Source organism: Schistocerca americana, chromosome 2, assembly GCF_021461395.2.
Source record: "Schistocerca americana isolate TAMUIC-IGC-003095 chromosome 2, iqSchAmer2.1, whole genome shotgun sequence".
Classification (NCBI taxonomy): domain Eukaryota; kingdom Metazoa; phylum Arthropoda; class Insecta; order Orthoptera; family Acrididae; genus Schistocerca; species Schistocerca americana.
This window is the reverse complement of record NC_060120.1, coordinates 200,076,385-200,098,617: the sequence shown is the minus strand read 5'-3', so window position 1 is coordinate 200,098,617 and position 22,233 is coordinate 200,076,385. Positions and strand designations below refer to the sequence as shown.

At 42.0% G+C, this 22,233-nt stretch overlaps 1 protein-coding gene across 1 annotated transcript in view; it reads left to right on the top strand.

The window, feature by feature from the left end:
- The first annotated feature begins 257 nt into the window (after nucleotides 1-257).
- LOC124595390 (adrenodoxin-like protein 1, mitochondrial) overlaps nucleotides 258-22,233 on the top strand; it is an 86,507-nt gene continuing 64,531 nt past the window's right edge. The window contains exon 1 of the mRNA XM_047134113.1: nucleotides 258-475. Within this exon, the coding sequence (XP_046990069.1) occupies nucleotides 364-475 (112 nt within the window). The 5' untranslated portion in view covers nucleotides 258-363. The remainder of the gene's footprint in view (nucleotides 476-22,233) is intronic.

Genomic DNA, 22,233 nt, shown 5'->3' with positions numbered 1-22,233 from the left:
CTCCATTTCTGAATAAATGATTGAAACTTTGAGGCTACTATGGGAGAATCTAGTCACTTGCCACAGAAATTTCTTTTCTACACCGACATATGGCAGGCTAGCTATAGATTGGAACTTTCGTTATGTCAACATACCACTTTCGCAGCCATCTATTGCCTGCCCAGCCTTTGGCGCAAATATCTGCGCAGATAGATCGTTGCGCGCTAACTTGCCTGAATACAGTGCAAAATCGTAAAATCGTCACATACGATATTCTGCTGTGTCTAATGTCTCTGATTCACAGAATCGTGGTATAGTACTGTGGCGGTGTTGGATTTGGTTGTTGTATGTGTTGATTTCCTCAAACAATTTGAGTTGTGCGTAATGTCATGTCGTATTGCTAATTTAATGGTCTCGTCATTACTCCGTCTACGTAGAGCAGGAAAATTTGTAACACCAGATCGTTTATCAAAGAGAAAATTTCATATAACCAGCAGTAAGTTTTTGCCTATGTAAACATTATGACTATGGTTAACATTTCCGCTTCAACATTTCTTGAGACATGTGGATAATTAAAAAATAAATAAATAAATAAAATCATCAATTGCTTCGAAAGGCGTCAGCAAGAGTGGTGGCTACGTGACAAAGTAAAGTATCAAGCGTAGCCCACTGGAGAGCCGGTTTGTATGCACAGAACTCTTTTCCTCTGTATAGTGGGTAAATCAAACTGTCTTATTTTATATTTATTGATCCAGCTGTAACATGCAGTACAGATTCGTGTAAGTTTTAATGGACAGTTGCAAATAACGTAACATGCAGTAGACCTATAAACAAGAGGAAAATACGCAAAACGTTCTTACATTCTTAATTTCATCGACATATGTTTTAAGAATTTCAGGTTGCACATATTTAGAAGTTCTTGTACAAAATGATATCCATGCATTATCAGGAATATCCGTAGTTTATTATTAAATAATGGCTCGAAGAATTATTAATTTTTCCGGTGTTATTGTATAATGTGGCGCCACAGTGGGTAATAAGTTTCTGATAGGACCACGGCATCGAAAACATTTTTCTGGTATTTGACTGCCCAGTAAAACAATTATCTTTTATATACTTCACAGCACGCAGCCTACATCCGAAGTACGTTTGTTCTAAGACTATTATTGTCGCAGAAAATCAATCTCTTGTGAAATGGTGGATGGATGTGCTAGATATCCAACACGAAGGATTTCTATTGATACCTGTGTTAAAAATTTTGTTAAAGTTCATATCTACATCGTATAAAAGTTCCATGTATTTTTCCTTAAGAGGTGTTCACTGCAATATGACTGATAGGATAGTAAGAGGTGTGGTGGTATGTACCACTGTCCATGGCCAGTCGTGAAAGTCATTAGGTACAGGAGTTTGTTCTTAGCGAGATAAATAACATATAGTGCATTTGACAAATAATGTTTCCAGTGTCTTTTTTACACATAACTCATTTCTTGTCAAATTATGGGGAAAATGTGTGATGACAGTTTTTCAGCACATTAGGAGAGGGTCATTCCATATCAAATCACCCAATAAAAAATAAATTTTACACCCACCTCCTTAGATTTTCTTGAAATTTGGCTCAAATGGTTCTAATACCATCCTGACAACACCTGCAATTTTTTTTGCTGTATCTCTTACAATTTTTTTTTTTATAAATTTTTAAAGTTTTTATGTTTTGCGTTTTCTGAACCTTCGGAAATGGTCAATTTAATTTGTATTCAAAACTTTAAATTTGCTTATCTTAAAAACTCTTTTAGATAACATCATGAATTTTTGCAGCAAGTTTATTTATTATACGTATTTGAAGATAAAAATGATGATATTAAAATATATTAATATTTTCTATGAAAAAAAATATATATATGTATTTTTTTTTTTTTTTTTTTTTTTTTTTTTTTTTTTTTTTTTTTTTTAACGGATGTTTTGTTTTATAAGAATTGCAATATCTAGAGTCTCAGACCTGATAGAATGCTCAAATTTGTTTTAATTTACTCTTAAACATATAGGCTACTTGATAAAACAAAAATAATGATGGCTTTTTAACATGTTTATTAATTATAGTAGATTACATTAGAATTATGTACGAAGATAGTTTACTTACGACACTTATGTATAACCCAACTGATTGCTTGAAACATTGAATTTTTTGAGTAATTTTGTCTTTTTAATAAACATTAATGCTGATTCAAACTGTTTTTCCACTTCATCCAAGAGCTTTCAGTTCTTTTGATACAGTCTTTTTTGAAGTAATACATTCTCCCAGTGCCGCTTGATTGAGGTGCGTCTACTACACAGACTATGTGCTCCAAAGGCACTATGCAGGAATCTTCTCTTTCAGGCCAATAAAATGATGCAGCTGGTCCTGAAGGATGTAGAAATAGAATTTCTGCATGTTCTTCGTCATTGAATATTGTTTTTACCAGTCCAAAGTACCAGTTACCATCATAATTTGCAGCCACATAGCTATTTACGGATGGTTCAACACGAACCCAATCAGAAGAAAAATGGAAAGAAAAGACTAAGGAGGGTTTTACACTATCTGTAGTCCTTCTAATTTCAAGGTTGTTTGTTGGAAGTGGTTTGAAGTTATGAAAACTTCTAGTTCCAGGAATGGTTCGGGTTGCTGAAAAACGTTTTTCTAGTTTTAACCGTAGCAAATCAGCTTCTTTTTTGTCAATAAAGTGAAAATGAATGTTTTCAATATTTTTTTCACAAAACTTGTACACATCGATTGCTGTCATTATTTGTTCTTCATCTGAAAGCTGTAGACTGGCTTTCCTTAAAATTCTTTTAATAGTTCCTCCTAGGCCATCACAAATTGACTTCCCATGACTTGTTGCAAAAAAAGTGTGTTGGGCCTTCAAATTAAAGTCTCTCAAGTGTTCAGTCAAATTTTTAAAACTGTTTCTATTTTTGTACTGCCCAGAACAACCATCTGTAAAGTAGTGAACTGAGTCAATGTCAGTATGATGTAATGACAGCCACTTTGTAATTTCTTTTTGTACAAAGTTAACAAAACCAGTGTCATGTTCTTGGTTGTCACTAATAAAACAGTGGTTGGAAACAAAAACATTGTTTTCCTCACTTCTTGGAAAAGCTCCAACTGGGTGTAGAGTACAACCACCTCTATTCCAGTGATAACTTTGGATCTTATTTTGTATAACAAAGAAATAATTTTCATTGAAATCCATCACAATAATTGCTGTTTTGGTTGGTGGGTCTTCTTTCAATCTTTTAAAGGCTGCTGATTGGGATTTTGCTATAAACGAGTGCGGGGTGAGCTTTTCCAATGACCTAACCAATAAAGAAATGTAGTCTTCAACACTGATAGACTGTTTGATCATTTCTGCCCTGTCTGTGTTAACCCACTGACTGATTACAATTTCTTCTTCTAATTCATAATCTTCACTTAGTTTTTCAGTTAAGTACTCAGTTAGTGCAGTATTTGCAGGACAGCTGTCGCAATGATGTAGCATGCAGTTTTGGTTTTCCGTGTTGCACACAAGCATCTTAATTAGGTCTTTATAAGATTCAATTTTCACAGCATCCAGTAATAGTTTGACATTCTGGTGGATACTGCATACACATACAGTGTGTTTGCCTGCAGCACCAGCAAGGATACACCATTTAGGTCTCAAGAAACAAAATTTTGGAAATCCTACTTCTGCCTCAGGATTCTCCCATTTGAAAGAATAATAGAGTTCTCTCAAGTTACACAAAATGAGTCTTTTTTGCATGTACACATTTTTTGAACACTTACTTTGTCTTTTGTTCCAGGTAGCACTCTGGAACTTTCATCCTTTTCATAAAAATCTGTTACAAGTCTTACTGTATTTTCAGAAAGAGTTTTACCTTTTTTTGGACCAGGAGTTTCCAAAATACCCTTTTCAGATTTTAGCTTTCTAGCTTGTCGCACCATGTACTCACTTACATTAAATTCTTTCATGACTTTATTTCGAGTCCAAGAATCTGGAGCCAAGGTCAGAATCTGGATTTTTCTAGACCTCCCAACAGATGAAATCTTCTCTTTCATAAGAGAAATCATTACATCAAAATCCTTTGCTTTCTCAACCACACTTTTATCTTCTTCGTCATCATCAGAACTTAGTGCATCATATTTTAATGCTTTTGAAACCGCCTTTTTTGCAGTCTTTTCAATACTGCTAACCTTCCTTTTAAAATAAGACCCTTTACTTTGTTCTGACAAGCCATGAAGCTTTATCGGTGTTAAACCTAAATAATCAAGAGCAATGTTTGTTTGTACGAGGGATTCATTTCTGGATTCCAATGATTCTAATTCAACCATGACTTCATCATCTGTTTCACTTTCATTGACTTCAACTCTTAATTTTTTCTCACAAAAGTTACGGCATGTTGAGCAAAGCTTTTGTCCAGGTTTTATGCTAATATTTTTTGTCAGTAATTGTTTAGAAAGATCCAAGCCTACACTTCTCAATGATTTTTTGATGGGCTTTTTGTGTTTTTTTAGTGGGTCTACACATGTTGTTTGATACTTTTCAAAAACATTTAAAAAGTAGTAGCTGTGGTGTGAACATATATTCTTAAATTCACACAGATTAATTCCAGATCGTAAGTGGATCAAATCTTTTTCTTCCTCACTCAATTCTGATACCGGTTGTAACTTTTTTGAAGGTGTGTAGGTTGTTTGGAAACAGTCAGATTTTTTAAATAACCCTACACTACAGGTTTGAATATCTGACATACTGATTTCACTTTTGGTCTGATTACTGTTCTGGTTACTTTTATAGGATATTGGAAAAGAATCTCTCTAAACTAAGTAACAGTACTTAATGAGAGTTTGAATAAACTTAATAAAATACTATCCAAGCACTATTTAACACTGTAATAATTTTTTACTTCAAAACACAGGAGTAACAATACAAAATCCAAGTGTACATTGTTACTCCAAGAAGACAAAAACTTATTTTCGGTGTCTAAGTCACTTGGTATTTTTTATTTTAAAATATAATTAATATTATTTTAAAAATTAGATAACTATTAAACAGGTTAAAAAGCCAACATAATTTTTCTTTTATCTAATAGCCTATACAATTAAGAGTATTTTAAAACAAATTTGAGCTTTCTATCAGGTCTGAGACTCTAGATATTGCAGTTTTTGTAAAACTAAACATCCGTTAGCTAAAAAAAAAAAAAAAAAAAAAAAAAAAAAAAAAAAAAAAAAAAAACCCCTTGAAAATTTTTTTTTTCATTTGGAAGAATTTAATATATCTTTATGGTAATTTTTTTTAACATTTAGATATAATACACAAACTTTTTCCAAAATTTCGTACTGATATCTTGAGTATTCTTTAATATACAAATTTTTTTAGTTGTGAGGACACGTTTAAGTTACAGTTTCCGACTTCTGAAACAACGCCAAATCTAAAAACTTTAAAAATTTATAAAAAAAACTATAAGAGATAGAGCAAAAAAATTTTACAAGTGCTTTCAGGATGATAAAAGAAGTAATTGTACCAAGTTTCATCAAAATCTGACATGGTTGGTGTCATGGCCTGGGTGACTTGACATGGAATGACCCGAGAGTGTGTGTGTGTGTGTGTGTGTGTGTGTGTGTGTGCGCGCCATGAAGATTCTAAATTTATGTTACTTCAGTGATCTTCAATAAATGTTGTGCAATGGTAGCAAATTTCTGGATCCTTGCTCTGTTATGCCAGGAACAACAGCATGTCAAACTGCAGCATTTTTTTTCCCGGTTTCGAATAAGTGTCCTGTGTGCAAACAGCTCATGCATCTACACAAAGTTATAGACAGAGCTGAAACTAGGGTGAAGTTCATGCAATTGTCTTAGGCATATTCTGGAAAATTTTCTTCAAAACTGAAGGTGGTCAAATTGGGAGCATCTTCTAAATTGGGTCACTTGACATGGAATAACCCATTGAGGTAATTTTCATGGTTGAAGTATATCCCCCCCTCCTGCTTGTGGTGTCAGAACTGTAGGATAGAGTTGGTGAAGCCATCAGATGTGAAAGCCAAAGGAATGTTGTGAGTAGAGCTGTAGTGTAGCATAATTTTTATTTCCATGACATATTTAATGCACTTCCATCATTTGGTATATATTATGTACATATATCAGTGTGATGAAAAAGGATAGTTGCTACTTACCAAATACCTGGAAATGCTGTGTCGCAGATAGACACAACAGAAAGACTGTCAGAAAATGAAGTTTTTGGCCAACAAGGCCTTCGTCGAAGATAGAACACAACGTACACAAACATAGCTTGCACACACATGACTGCTGTCTCTGGCTGCTGAGGCCACTTTGTGAGCCTCATGCGTCTCAGCATCTCTGCTATATGGTGAGTAGCAACTACCCTTTTTACAATATTGTTACACTCTACCCTGTATTTTCCATTATATACATATATTGCACATAAAGGATGAGAAATGGAGACTGAACAAGCTCTGCATTACCTTATATCTGGGTCAATCCATATCAAATGGTACAGCACTGGTTGCTTAACCATCTCAGAAAACTTTTATGTTTGCTGGGTGAATTCCCCAATGTTTAGTGGTCACAAAAATATTTTTTTTAAAAACATTGTTTATTATTTTGAAATGGTGGCCATATTTGTTCCAGGCCGCATACGTTTTTTCGTATTTGCAAGCACCTACGTTTTTTACAATTATTCAGTAGTGGATTGTCCTAAGCCTTTCAGATACAATGCATTTAGTTCAACACACACTGGGCTACAAATTAACATCGTTATCACTTAGTTGAATGTATTCTTTAATATATTTTTAATAGTTCAAAGTTATCAGCCACAATAAAAAAACTCAATTTTTGAACAGTAGTTTTCCAAAGAAAGATTAATTTCTCAGCTTTAATATTTTTTTCTGGTAGTACCCTGTATAATATAGTTACTTTGTATAGAGTATCAATGGTGAGCAGCTTACACTTAAAAAATACACTAGGCCTATTTTTAAAAAAATTTTTTTTTTTCTTAATTTTTCCATTTTGTGGCCTACAATCTCTTTGTTGGGGGACCAGATAGATATCTGAAATTTTCACAGTTAAGAGACCTTTATGATATCAAACTTCAGTATAAATTTCAACTTTGAGATTCAATTGAAAGTTATGGAAAAAGATTACAAACAAGAGTAAAAAATATGTTTAACATCTGCGACATCTGGTAGCCTAATCTAATAAAGTATACCAACTGCATAATGTAACACACCAAATTACTCTAGCTAATGATTATATGTCAAAACAGTGCTGTGATAATTGTTTCAGCAGGCTAACAATTGCATCTGCAAGCCTATACAAGTCTAATTGTTAAATGTGATTTGAGACTTTCTCGGCGTATTCCATTCGTGAAATCTTCTCGGGTGATCAGCCGAGTAAAGGCGTCGTCTTCTCGCAACGTTTCGAGGGGTTTCGTACCCATCATCTTCAAGCGAAGTGTCGAGATGCTGTGTCGCGCGGTCCTATAAAGGCTCCTAGACCAGTGACTGATTCCGGGCGCCGACCAATCAGGTACCTGCGGAATCGGACGCCGCGCCAGTGGTGGGGGGTTCGCGGCGCGGACCGGGCGTCGAGTCCCTGCCGGTTCCTAATACGTCTGTGGCCGCTACCGTCTTCGTGCCGGAGCGTTCTCTTCTAATTTTAGTTATTGCGGGATTCCAAGCTGTACTAAGTTGGAAACCAGTGTCTCGATTGATCAGGTTGCTGTTCAACCGAATTTCTACAGCCTCTTTGAAAACTGAATCCCAAAATCCTTTAGCGTCACACAGCTTCTTCGTACCCTCAAAGAGGAAGGTGTGTCCTTCGTTAAGGCTATGTTCCGCTACCGCCGATTTTTCTGTCTGACCAAGGCGTACATTTCTAATGTGTTCCGAGCGCCTCTGCGTGATGCAGCGCTGCGTTTGTCCGATGTATTTCGTACCACATTCACATTCAATACTGTATACGCCCGGAGTCTGCAGTCCTAGGTGGTCTTTGACTGAGCCAAGTATGTCCTTAATTTTACTTGGGGCATGAAAAATTGTCTTGATGTTGTGTTTCTCCAGAATGCGGGCAATCTTGGCTGTTGGCGGTCCCGCGTATGGTAGAAATGCCAGGCATCTGGTCTCATCTTCTTCTTCTGGTGTGTCTACCTTCCTGCTCTTGTGTAGGGCGCGCGAGATTTGCGTCTCATTATAACCGTTGCTGCGGAAGGTCTTCCTTAGGTGTTGTAACTCTGCAGGTAGGCTGTCATCATCACAGATAGACTTGGCCCTGTGCACAAGTGTGTTAAGCACTGAGTTGCGTTGTGCTGGATGGTGGCAACTCTGTGCATGAAGGTATAAATCCGTATGTGTCTTCTTCCTATACACAGCGTGACCCAAGGTGCCATCAGGGTGCCTCTTGATTAGAATGTCAAGGAAGGGCAAGCTTCCGTTTTCTTCCACCTCCATGGTGAATTGTATGTTGCTGTGTATGCTGTTGAGATGTCGCAGGAAGTCTTGCAGGTTCTCTCTGCCATGTGGCCACACGACAAAAGTGTCATCAACATATCTGTAAAAGCCTTTAGGTTTCAATGGGGCGGTGTCCAGGGCTATGTCTTCAAAGTGCTCCATGTAAAGATTAGCGATGCCTGGAGCTAAGGGGGACCCCATGGCTACACCATCCACTTGTTCATAAAATTTGCCTCCACACTTAAAGTAGGTGTTTGTTAACACATGACGGAACAGCTTTATTGTGTCCTCACTAAAGCGTGTTTCGAGCAGCGCTAGGGAGTCTTCCAGCGGTACTCGTGTGAAGAGTGAGGTGACGTCAAAGCTGACAAGAAGATCTTCTTTATCCAGGCGAAAGCCTTGTAGTACCTTCACAAACTCCGCCGAGTTCTTGACATGGTGCTCACAGTGACCCACGATCGGTTTGAGCAGTTGTGCTAGGTACTTGGCTAAACCATATGTCGGTGAGTTGATGGTGCTCACTATGGGTCGCAGTGGAACTCCGTCTTTGTGGATCTTAGGGAGCCCATATAGCCGTGGTGGTGCCGGTGCTCTGGGGTACAGCTTCCTGATGACGTCCTTTTCCAGTCCAGAGTCATTGAGCAAGGCGATGGTCTTGCGAGTCACGGAAGCTGTCGTGTCCTTGTCCAGTTGCTTGTAGGCAGTATCTTGTAGCAGTGAGTTTATCTTCTGCCAATAATCTTCTTTCCTCAGTATCACCGTGGCATTGCCTTTGTCAGCAGCTAGAACGACAGTGTCCTCATCCTCACGTAGGGCCTTAAGAGCCTTCCATTCAGCAGACGTTATGTTGCTCTTGGGCATTTTTGCCTTCTCCAGGACCCTGCACGTCTCTCTCCTAACTTCCTCAGCTGCCTCCGTAGGGAGGCCGCGCACGGCTTGCTCGATGCTGCTGATAATGTCTCGCTTAGGTAGTGTCCTGGGTACTGGAGCAAAGTTAAGTCCTCTCGACAGCACTGATATTGTGGTCTCGTCCAGTTCTTTGCCTGCCAGATTGATGACAGTCTTGGCATTGGTTGTGTGGTCGGCATGTTGCCGGGCTCCAGACAGTCTGGTGAACTTGCCACATTGTTTTTCCGTGGCTTTTCTCTTGTGGATCTCACTACTTGCATATGTGTTTCCATCGATCCACTCCCATGTGTGTGGTGGGAGATGGGATGCCAATCGAAGGTGTTGAGTAAGCAGCATCCTTGCGTTCTTATCTAACTCCTGCCTGGTGACCCGTATGTGTTCGCGCACCAGGGCCGCACCGGCTCGTTGTAGTATGCGTCTGGATCTTGTCGTGCTAACAGGGTGTCGCAAGTTGGCAAATTTCGGCAACACTTCTTTATCTCGACACCGTTGTAAGAAGGCCAGTCTGCTAAGCAGCTTGCCCGTCTTGAGTCGTAATTTCTGTAGCATCTGGTAGCTGCGATGGATATCCTCCCCGTAGAGGTATGTTAAATGTGATTTGAGACTTTCTCGGCGTATTCCATTCGTGAAATCTTCTCGGGTGATCAGCCGAGTAAAGGCGTCGTCTTCTCGCAACGTTTCGAGGGGTTTCGTACCCATCATCTTCAAGCGAAGTGTCGAGATGCTGTGTCGCGCGGTCCTATAAAGGCTCCTAGACCAGTGACTGATTCCGGGCGCCGACCAATCAGGTACCTGCGGAATCGGACGCCGCGCCAGTGGTGGGGGGTTCGCGGCGCGGACCGGGCGTCGAGTCCCTGCCGGTTCCTAATACGTCTGTGGCCGCTACCGTCTTCGTGCCGGAGCGTTCTCTTCTAATTTTAGTTATTGTGGGATTCCAAGCTGTACTAAGTTGGAAACCAGTGTCTCGATTGATCAGGTTGCTGTTCAACCGAATTTCTACAGCCTCTTTGAAAACTGAATCCCAAAATCCTTTAGCGTCACACAGCTTCTTCGTACCCTCAAAGAGGAAGGTGTGTCCTTCGTTAAGGCTATGTTCCGCTACCGCCGATTTTTCTGTCTGACCAAGGCGTACATTTCTAATGTGTTCCGAGCGCCTCTGCGTGATGCAGCGCTGCGTTTGTCCGATGTATTTCGTACCACATTCACATTCAATACTGTATACGCCCGGAGTCTGCAGTCCTAGGTGGTCTTTGACTGAGCCAAGTATGTCCTTAATTTTACTTGGGGCATGAAAAATTGTCTTGATGTTGTGTTTCTCCAGAATGCGGGCAATCTTGGCTGTTGGCGGTCCCGCGTATGGTAGAAATGCCAGGCATCTGGTCTCATCTTCTTCTTCTGGTGTGTCTACCTTCCTGCTCTTGTGTAGGGCGCGCGAGATTTGCGTCTCATTATAACCGTTGCTGCGGAAGGTCTTCCTTAGGTGTTGTAACTCTGCAGGTAGGCTGTCATCATCACAGATAGACTTGGCCCTGTGCACAAGTGTGTTAAGCACTGAGTTGCGTTGTGCTGGATGGTGGCAACTCTGTGCATGAAGGTATAAATCCGTATGTGTCTTCTTCCTATACACAGCGTGACCCAAGGTGCCATCAGGGTGCCTCTTGATTAGAATGTCAAGGAAGGGCAAGCTTCCGTTTTCTTCCACCTCCATGGTGAATTGTATGTTGCTGTGTATGCTGTTGAGATGTCGCAGGAAGTCTTGCAGGTTCTCTCTGCCATGTGGCCACACGACAAAAGTGTCATCAACATATCTGTAAAAGCCTTTAGGTTTCAATGGGGCGGTGTCCAGGGCTATGTCTTCAAAGTGCTCCATGTAAAGATTAGCGATGCCTGGAGCTAAGGGGGACCCCATGGCTACACCATCCACTTGTTCATAAAATTTGCCTCCACACTTAAAGTAGGTGTTTGTTAACACATGACGGAACAGCTTTATTGTGTCCTCACTAAAGCGTGTTTCGAGCAGCGCTAGGGAGTCTTCCAGCGGTACTCGTGTGAAGAGTGAGGTGACGTCAAAGCTGACAAGAAGATCTTCTTTATCCAGGCGAAAGCCTTGTAGTACCTTCACAAACTCCGCCGAGTTCTTGACATGGTGCTCACAGTGACCCACGATCGGTTTGAGCAGTTGTGCTAGGTACTTGGCTAAACCATATGTCGGTGAGTTGATGGTGCTCACTATGGGTCGCAGTGGAACTCCGTCTTTGTGGATCTTAGGGAGCCCATATAGCCGTGGTGGTGCCGGTGCTCTGGGGTACAGCTTCCTGATGACGTCCTTTTCCAGTCCAGAGTCATTGAGCAAGGCGATGGTCTTGCGAGTCACGGAAGCTGTCGTGTCCTTGTCCAGTTGCTTGTAGGCAGTATCTTGTAGCAGTGAGTTTATCTTCTGCCAATAATCTTCTTTCCTCAGTATCACCGTGGCATTGCCTTTGTCAGCAGCTAGAACGACAGTGTCCTCATCCTCACGTAGGGCCTTAAGAGCCTTCCATTCAGCAGACGTTATGTTGCTCTTGGGCATTTTTGCCTTCTCCAGGACCCTGCACGTCTCTCTCCTAACTTCCTCAGCTGCCTCCGTAGGGAGGCCGCGCACGGCTTGCTCGATGCTGCTGATAATGTCTCGCTTAGGTAGTGTCCTGGGTACTGGAGCAAAGTTAAGTCCTCTCGACAGCACTGATATTGTGGTCTCGTCCAGTTCTTTGCCTGCCAGATTGATGACAGTCTTGGCATTGGTTGTGTGGTCGGCATGTTGCCGGGCTCCAGACAGTCTGGTGAACTTGCCACATTGTTTTTCCGTGGCTTTTCTCTTGTGGATCTCACTACTTGCATATGTGTTTCCATCGATCCACTCCCATGTGTGTGGTGGGAGATGGGATGCCAATCGAAGGTGTTGAGTAAGCAGCATCCTTGCGTTCTTATCTAACTCCTGCCTGGTGACCCGTATGTGTTCGCGCACCAGGGCCGCACCGGCTCGTTGTAGTATGCGTCTGGATCTTGTCGTGCTAACAGGGTGTCGCAAGTTGGCAAATTTCGGCAACACTTCTTTATCTCGACACCGTTGTAAGAAGGCCAGTCTGCTAAGCAGCTTGCCCGTCTTGAGTCGTAATTTCTGTAGCATCTGGTAGCTGCGATGGATATCCTCCCCGTAGAGGTATGTTAAATGTGATTTGAGACTTTCTCGGCGTATTCCATTCGTGAAATCTTCTCGGGTGATCAGCCGAGTAAAGGCGTCGTCTTCTCGCAACGTTTCGAGGGGTTTCGTACCCATCATCTTCAAGCGAAGTGTCGAGATGCTGTGTCGCGCGGTCCTATAAAGGCTCCTAGACCAGTGACTGATTCCGGGCGCCGACCAATCAGGTACCTGCGGAATCGGACGCCGCGCCAGTGGTGGGGGGTTCGCGGCGCGGACCGGGCGTCGAGTCCCTGCCGGTTCCTAATACGTCTGTGGCCGCTACCGTCTTCGTGCCGGAGCGTTCTCTTCTAATTTTAGTTATTGCGGGATTCCAAGCTGTACTAAGTTGGAAACCAGTGTCTCGATTGATCAGGTTGCTGTTCAACCGAATTTCTACAGCCTCTTTGAAAACTGAATCCCAAAATCCTTTAGCGTCACACAGCTTCTTCGTACCCTCAAAGAGGAAGGTGTGTCCTTCGTTAAGGCTATGTTCCGCTACCGCCGATTTTTCTGTCTGACCAAGGCGTACATTTCTAATGTGTTCCGAGCGCCTCTGCGTGATGCAGCGCTGCGTTTGTCCGATGTATTTCGTACCACATTCACATTCAATACTGTATACGCCCGGAGTCTGCAGTCCTAGGTGGTCTTTGACTGAGCCAAGTATGTCCTTAATTTTACTTGGGGCATGAAAAATTGTCTTGATGTTGTGTTTCTCCAGAATGCGGGCAATCTTGGCTGTTGGCGGTCCCGCGTATGGTAGAAATGCCAGGCATCTGGTCTCATCTTCTTCTTCTGGTGTGTCTACCTTCCTGCTCTTGTGTAGGGCGCGCGAGATTTGCGTCTCATTATAACCGTTGCTGCGGAAGGTCTTCCTTAGGTGTTGTAACTCTGCAGGTAGGCTGTCATCATCACAGATAGACTTGGCCCTGTGCACAAGTGTGTTAAGCACTGAGTTGCGTTGTGCTGGATGGTGGCAACTCTGTGCATGAAGGTATAAATCCGTATGTGTCTTCTTCCTATACACAGCGTGACCCAAGGTGCCATCAGGGTGCCTCTTGATTAGAATGTCAAGGAAGGGCAAGCTTCCGTTTTCTTCCACCTCCATGGTGAATTGTATGTTGCTGTGTATGCTGTTGAGATGTCGCAGGAAGTCTTGCAGGTTCTCTCTGCCATGTGGCCACACGACAAAAGTGTCATCAACATATCTGTAAAAGCCTTTAGGTTTCAATGGGGCGGTGTCCAGGGCTATGTCTTCAAAGTGCTCCATGTAAAGATTAGCGATGCCTGGAGCTAAGGGGGACCCCATGGCTACACCATCCACTTGTTCATAAAATTTGCCTCCACACTTAAAGTAGGTGTTTGTTAACACATGACGGAACAGCTTTATTGTGTCCTCACTAAAGCGTGTTTCGAGCAGCGCTAGGGAGTCTTCCAGCGGTACTCGTGGACTGGAAAAGGACGTCATCAGGAAGCTGTACCCCAGAGCACCGGCACCACCACGGCTATATGGGCTCCCTAAGATCCACAAAGACGGAGTTCCACTGCGACCCATAGTGAGCACCATCAACTCACCGACATATGGTTTAGCCAAGTACCTAGCACAACTGCTCAAACCGATCGTGGGTCACTGTGAGCACCATGTCAAGAACTCGGCGGAGTTTGTGAAGGTACTACAAGGCTTTCGCCTGGATAAAGAAGATCTTCTTGTCAGCTTTGACGTCACCTCACTCTTCACACGAGTACCGCTGGAAGACTCCCTAGCGCTGCTCGAAACACGCTTTAGTGAGGACACAATAAAGCTGTTCAGTCATGTGTTAACAAACACCTACTTTAAGTGTGGAGGCAAATTTTATGAACAAGTGGATGGTGTAGCCATGGGGTCCCCCTTAGCTCCAGGCATCGCTAATCTTTACATGGAGCACTTTGAAGACATAGCCCTGGACACCGCCCCATTGAAACCTAAAGGCTTTTACAGATATGTTGATGACACTTTTGTCGTGTGGCCACATGGCAGAGAGAACCTGCAAGACTTCCTGCGACATCTCAACAGCATACACAGCAACATACAATTCACCATGGAGGTGGAAGAAAACGGAAGCTTGCCCTTCCTTGACATTCTAATCAAGAGGCACCCTGATGGCACCTTGGGTCACGCTGTGTATAGGAAGAAGACACATACGGATTTATACCTTCATGCACAGAGTTGCCACCATCCAGCACAACGCAACTCAGTGCTTAACACACTTGTGCACAGGGCCAAGTCTATCTGTGATGATGACAGCCTACCTGCAGAGTTACAACACCTAAGGAAGACCTTCCGCAGCAACGGTTATAATGAGACGCAAATCTCGCGCGCCCTACACAAGAGCAGGAAGGTAGACACACCAGAAGAAGAAGATGAGACCAGATGCCTGGCATTTCTACCATACGCGGGACCGCCAACAGCCAAGATTGCCCGCATTCTGGAGAAACACAACATCAAGACAATTTTTCATGCCCCAAGTAAAATTAAGGACATACTTGGCTCAGTCAAAGACCACCTAGGACTGCAGACTCCGGGCGTATACAGTATTGAATGTGAATGTGGTACGAAATACATCGGACAAACGCAGCGCTGCATCACGCAGAGGCGCTCGGAACACATTAGAAATGTACGCCTTGGTCAGACAGAAAAATCGGCGGTAGCGGAACATAGCCTTAACGAAGGACACACCTTCCTCTTTGAGGGTACGAAGAAGCTGTGTGACGCTAAAGGATTTTGGGATTCAGTTTTCAAAGAGGCTGTAGAAATTCGGTTGAACAGCAACCTGATCAATCGAGACACTGGTTTCCAACTTAGTACAGCTTGGAATCCCGCAATAACTAAAATTAGAAGAGAACGCTCCGGCACGAAGACGGTAGCGGCCACAGACGTATTAGGAACCGGCAGGGACTCGACGCCCGGTCCGCGCCGCGAACCCCCCACCACTGGCGCGGCGTCCGATTCCGCAGGTACCTGATTGGTCGGCGCCCGGAATCAGTCACTGGTCTAGGAGCCTTTATAGGACCGCGCGACACAGCATCTCGACACTTCGCTTGAAGATGATGGGTACGAAACCCCTCGAAACGTTGCGAGAAGACGACGCCTTTACTCGGCTGATCACCCGAGAAGATTTCACGAATGGAATACGCCGAGAAAGTCTCAAATCACATTTAACATACCTCTACGGGGAGGATATCCATCGCAGCTACCAGATGCTACAGAAATTACGACTCAAGACGGGCAAGCTGCTTAGCAGACTGGCCTTCTTACAACGGTGTCGAGATAAAGAAGTGTTGCCGAAATTTGCCAACTTGCGACACCCTGTTAGCACGACAAGATCCAGACGCATACTACAACGAGCCGGTGCGGCCCTGGTGCGCGAACACATACGGGTCACCAGGCAGGAGTTAGATAAGAACGCAAGGATGCTGCTTACTCAACACCTTCGATTGGCATCCCATCTCCCACCACACACATGGGAGTGGATCGATGGAAACACATATGCAAGTAGTGAGATCCACAAGAGAAAAGCCACGGAAAAACAATGTGGCAAGTTCACCAGACTGTCTGGAGCCCGGCAACATGCCGACCACACAACCAATGCCAAGACTGTCATCAATCTGGCAGGCAAAGAACTGGACGAGACCACAATATCAGTGCTGTCGAGAGGACTTAACTTTGCTCCAGTACCCAGGACACTACCTAAGCGAGACATTATCAGCAGCATCGAGCAAGCCGTGCGCGGCCTCCCTACGGAGGCAGCTGAGGAAGTTAGGAGAGAGACGTGCAGGGTCCTGGAGAAGGCAAAAATGCCCAAGAGCAACATAACGTCTGCTGAATGGAAGGCTCTTAAGGCCCTACGTGAGGATGAGGACACTGTCGTTCTAGCTGCTGACAAAGGCAATGCCACGGTGATACTGAGGAAAGAAGATTATTGGCAGAAGATAAACTCACTGCTACAAGATACTGCCTACAAGCAACTGGACAAGGACACGACAGCTTCCGTGACTCGCAAGACCATCGCCTTGCTCAATGACTCTGGACTGGAAAAGGACGTCATCAGGAAGCTGTACCCCAGAGCACCGGCACCACCACGGCTATATGGGCTCCCTAAGATCCACAAAGACGGAGTTCCACTGCGACCCATAGTGAGCACCATCAACTCACCGACATATGGTTTAGCCAAGTACCTAGCACAACTGCTCAAACCGATCGTGGGTCACTGTGAGCACCATGTCAAGAACTCGGCGGAGTTTGTGAAGGTACTACAAGGCTTTCGCCTGGATAAAGAAGATCTTCTTGTCAGCTTTGACGTCACCTCACTCTTCACACGAGTACCGCTGGAAGACTCCCTAGCGCTGCTCGAAACACGCTTTAGTGAGGACACAATAAAGCTGTTCCGTCATGTGTTAACAAACACCTACTTTAAGTGTGGAGGCAAATTTTATGAACAAGTGGATGGTGTAGCCATGGGGTCCCCCTTAGCTCCAGGCATCGCTAATCTTTACATGGAGCACTTTGAAGACATAGCCCTGGACACCGCCCCATTGAAACCTAAAGGCTTTTACAGATATGTTGATGACACTTTTGTCGTGTGGCCACATGGCAGAGAGAACCTGCAAGACTTCCTGCGACATCTCAACAGCATACACAGCAACATACAATTCACCATGGAGGTGGAAGAAAACGGAAGCTTGCCCTTCCTTGACATTCTAATCAAGAGGCACCCTGATGGCACCTTGGGTCACGCTGTGTATAGGAAGAAGACACATACGGATTTATACCTTCATGCACAGAGTTGCCACCATCCAGCACAACGCAACTCAGTGCTTAACACACTTGTGCACAGGGCCAAGTCTATCTGTGATGATGACAGCCTACCTGCAGAGTTACAACACCTAAGGAAGACCTTCCGCAGCAACGGTTATAATGAGACGCAAATCTCGCGCGCCCTACACAAGAGCAGGAAGGTAGACACACCAGAAGAAGAAGATGAGACCAGATGCCTGGCATTTCTACCATACGCGGGACCGCCAACAGCCAAGATTGCCCGCATTCTGGAGAAACACAACATCAAGACAATTTTTCATGCCCCAAGTAAAATTAAGGACATACTTGGCTCAGTCAAAGACCACCTAGGACTGCAGACTCCGGGCGTATACAGTATTGAATGTGAATGTGGTACGAAATACATCGGACAAACGCAGCGCTGCATCACGCAGAGGCGCTCGGAACACATTAGAAATGTACGCCTTGGTCAGACAGAAAAATCGGCGGTAGCGGAACATAGCCTTAACGAAGGACACACCTTCCTCTTTGAGGGTACGAAGAAGCTGTGTGACGCTAAAGGATTTTGGGATTCAGTTTTCAAAGAGGCTGTAGAAATTCGGTTGAACAGCAACCTGATCAATCGAGACACTGGTTTCCAACTTAGTACAGCTTGGAATCCCGCAATAACTAAAATTAGAAGAGAACGCTCCGGCACGAAGACGGTAGCGGCCACAGACGTATTAGGAACCGGCAGGGACTCGACGCCCGGTCCGCGCCGCGAACCCCCCACCACTGGCGCGGCGTCCGATTCCGCAGGTACCTGATTGGTCGGCGCCCGGAATCAGTCACTGGTCTAGGAGCCTTTATAGGACCGCGCGACACAGCATCTCGACACTTCGCTTGAAGATGATGGGTACGAAACCCCTCGAAACGTTGCGAGAAGACGACGCCTTTACTCGGCTGATCACCCGAGAAGATTTCACGAAGTCTAATTGTTGTCTTCCCCCTCACACCAACAATAGTCTACTCATACTTATTTAGCTAGAAGCTCTTGAAGTGTGCAGTTAAAAAATGTCTCAGTGTTCTGTTGATGTTATTAATAAAGCATGTCATTAAAGTGTGTGTGAGTGTATCCTAAAGACATTACTTTAATCCAAGATTACAGTGAAGAAGAAAAAGTGTTTTACTTAAGTAGGCCCAGAGGCCAAATCGACATGCAAATACCATGAAATGACATACTTAAAAAAAATTCATCACCTTTTTGGTCAGTCTTCCATGGGCCCTTTTGAGAAACATAAGAAACATGTAACAAAAGGTCTGCAAGAAATAACATTTGATCATTATTCTAAAAATAAAAGCCCTTTTTTCAATCTCATGCCGGGAAAATCATTGTGTCCAACATGTTATTCTAAGATATTTCTAACTCGCAAGAGAAAGGATAGTGAAACCTCAGATACAGAATTTTGTGATTTATCAGCAACCATTAAAAAAGTAAATACAGCTTGTGAAATCCTGGGTATGTCGCCTGCTAGTAAAATTAGAAAACTAAGTCAAGATAAAAGAACAAGTGCCTTGAACACAAAAATTGAGAAATTGGCAGCTACAGTCAAAAAGAATTTGGAAGTTTCATTTCAAAATACAATTTGTACTAAAGCAGATGGAAGTTCTGAAACTTCACCAACTGAATATGATGATTTGATAGAAAAACTAAACACTAAATGCAGTACTTCAAACAAAGTGGATAAAATTAAGATTATCAGTTTACTGCCGAATTCCTGGAGTTGAGCAAAAGTGATTAATTTAATGTGTCAGAACGTCTTGTTAAGTTAACAAGGCAATTAGTAAAATAACAAGGAATTTTAGCAGCATTACAAAAGAAAAGTGCATCTGATTTGGTAGCTGAAAAAACAATAAATAAAGTTATTAAGTATTATGACGATGACAATAATGGCCGTTTGATGTCTGGCAAAAAAGACTGTGTTTCTGTGAAAGAAAATGGTTCTAAGAATCAAAGACAAAAAAGGTTATTAATGTGTAATGTAAATGAACTATTCACTGAATTTAAAAAAGAAAATCCTGATATTAAAATTGGAAGATCAAGGCTTTGCGAGTTGAGACCAAGATGGTGTATTGTTGCAGGGTCATCTGGCACCCGTAATGTTTGTGTTTGTTTCGATCATCAGAAAGTAAAGTTGATGACAGACGGGGGCAATGTATAAAGACCTTTTGGAAGTTATGATATGCAATATCGACAGTTACAATTGTATGATCAAGGGAAAATGTGAAGATTCTCCAGGCAAACAACACTTACTTGCCATATTTGAAGAATCCTAAGAAGATGATTTGATGCCTGATAATATAAAATACGAACATTGGGTGACACAAGACAGAACTGAAATGATGACAGTCATAAAATCAAGAGAAGAGTTTTTTGAAGTGTTGGTGGCTAAGCTTGAAAATCTGAAAATGCATCATTTTATTGCAAAAACTCAAAGTAAATTTTTGAAAGACAAAAAGCAAACCTTGGCAGCTGATGAATGCTTAGTTCTTGCTGACTTTTTGGAAAATTATTCCTTTGTTGTTAAAGTTAAGTACCAGGGCACCACTGGGTAAACAAACAGGTCACAGTTCATCCATTTGTATTCTATTATAAAGATGAAGATAAACTAATGAGCCACATATTTTGTGTCATAAATGACTACCTTGAACACAAGACTACAGCAGTACACATTTTTCAACTAATAGGTTTTCCGTGATTTCCCTAAATCGCTTCAGGCAAATGCCGGGATGGTTCCTTTGAAAGGGCACGGCCGATTTCCTTCCCCTTCCTTCCCTCACCCGAGCTTGCGCTCCGTCTCTAATGACCTCGTTGTCGACGGGACGTTAAACACTAATCTCTTCCTCCTCCTTTTCAACTAAAATTAATAAGCTACATTAAACAACAACAACATTCCACAAAAAACAAAAAAAAACAAAAAAGCTGATTTACTTTTCAGATGGGGCAGCAAGTCAATATAAAAACAAAACAAAAAATTATTAACATCTTTCATAAAGAAGATTTTGGGTTTGATGTAGAATGGCACTTTTTCGCTTCATGCCATGGGAAGAATGCTTGTGATGGTGTTGGGGGTACAACAAAGCGAGCTGTAACAAAAGTAAGTCTGCAGTGGACTGATGACAATCATATAACACCTCAAGAAATGTTTGAATTCTATAAAAAAACATATCAAAGAAATTACCTATGTTTTTGTACAATGTGAGGAAATATAAGAAGTCTATGACAGTGTCTTGAAGGAAAGGTACAACATGTGTCAGAAGATTAAAGGCACTCGATCTTTTCATTGTTTTGTACCCCATTCACACAAGTTACTGAAGTGTAAGATCACATCAACTTTGCCTGATAGTGAACATCATCACTGTGGAAAACTTGTACAACTGTTTCTTCAAAATAAAGACATAATGGCTTGTGTTTATGATGAACAGTGGTGGATTGGCGAAGTTGATAATATTGACTGTCTAAACCAAGATCTACATGTTGTATTTTGTCACCCTCCAGGACCAAGGACATCTTTTAAGAAAATTGAGAAGGATCAAGTTTGGATACCACTTTAAAATTTACTAAGGAAGCTGTCTTCCATGGAATTTACAACTTTGACTGGGCGAACTTATAATCAAACACCCAAACTGAGTGAACGAATTTCTCAGATGTTCAGTGAGCGATGTACTAAAAACAAATAACAAGAGAACAATATAATGTAATTAGTAGATATATTTTCAATTAAAAAATTAAATAATTATAGATATGATTAAATTATATACAGTAACTGATATGTTTTATTCCATAAGCCTAGATACCGCAGATGTTAAAAAACATATTTTTGACTCATGTTTGTAATTTTTTTTTCTATAGCTTCCAATTGAATCTCAAAGTTGAAATTTATACTGAAGTTTGATATCATAAAGGTCTATTAATTGTGAAATTTTCAGATATTTATCTGGTCCCCCAACAGAGAGATTGCAGGCCACAAAATGGAAAAATTAAAAAAAAAAAAATTTAAGTAGTGTACCATTAAACGGGGTGATTTTGGACACAGTGGCAAATTCGGACAGCATGGCTTATTTGCTCTTTGCTACCGCATAGAAACAAAGAGTTACTTATTTTAACATCAGTGTGCCAGTTATTTTAAGTGCAAGGTTGCATTTATCGCTTTCCACTACTTTTATTTTGCGCCAATTGTTTCCCTAGGTGAATAATTGACGAACAGTCTTAGTGTTAAAAATCCATTCATTATCGTAAAGTGGAAACTTTATATTGTTGCGCCGAGTGGGAACTTATTGTAACTGTTATTGTCGACGCACTCAGTAGCTAAAAGCATTGAGACAATTTCTGTACACGTTTGTAGAGTTTCTCATGCAAGGTTATAAAATAATGATGGTTTTTGTTTAACAGTGTACTGTGTGGGGTGATTTCAGACAATGCCAAGAACATACAAGAGCAGGAGAGGTGCTATAGTACGGTGTAATTATGACCGGGAACTTTTAGAGAAAGCTGTTCGTGATATTCAGAGTGGTAAATTATCGTACAGAAAAGCATGTGATTTGTATGGTATACATAATCAACCCTACAAAATAAAGTGCAGAAAGCACATCAGAAAAAATGGGAGGAGAGTCAGTGCTAAATAAAGAAGAAGAAATGTTGAAGCAAGGTATATTGAGGGCTGCACATTGGGGTTTTCCTTCACTAAATTGGATATTAGATATTTAGTTAAAGGCTACCTTGATAAATCGAGCTGAAAAGAGAAGAAATTTCGTAATATCTTCGCAGGAGAAGAATGGGTGCATTTATTCCTCTAACGACAGT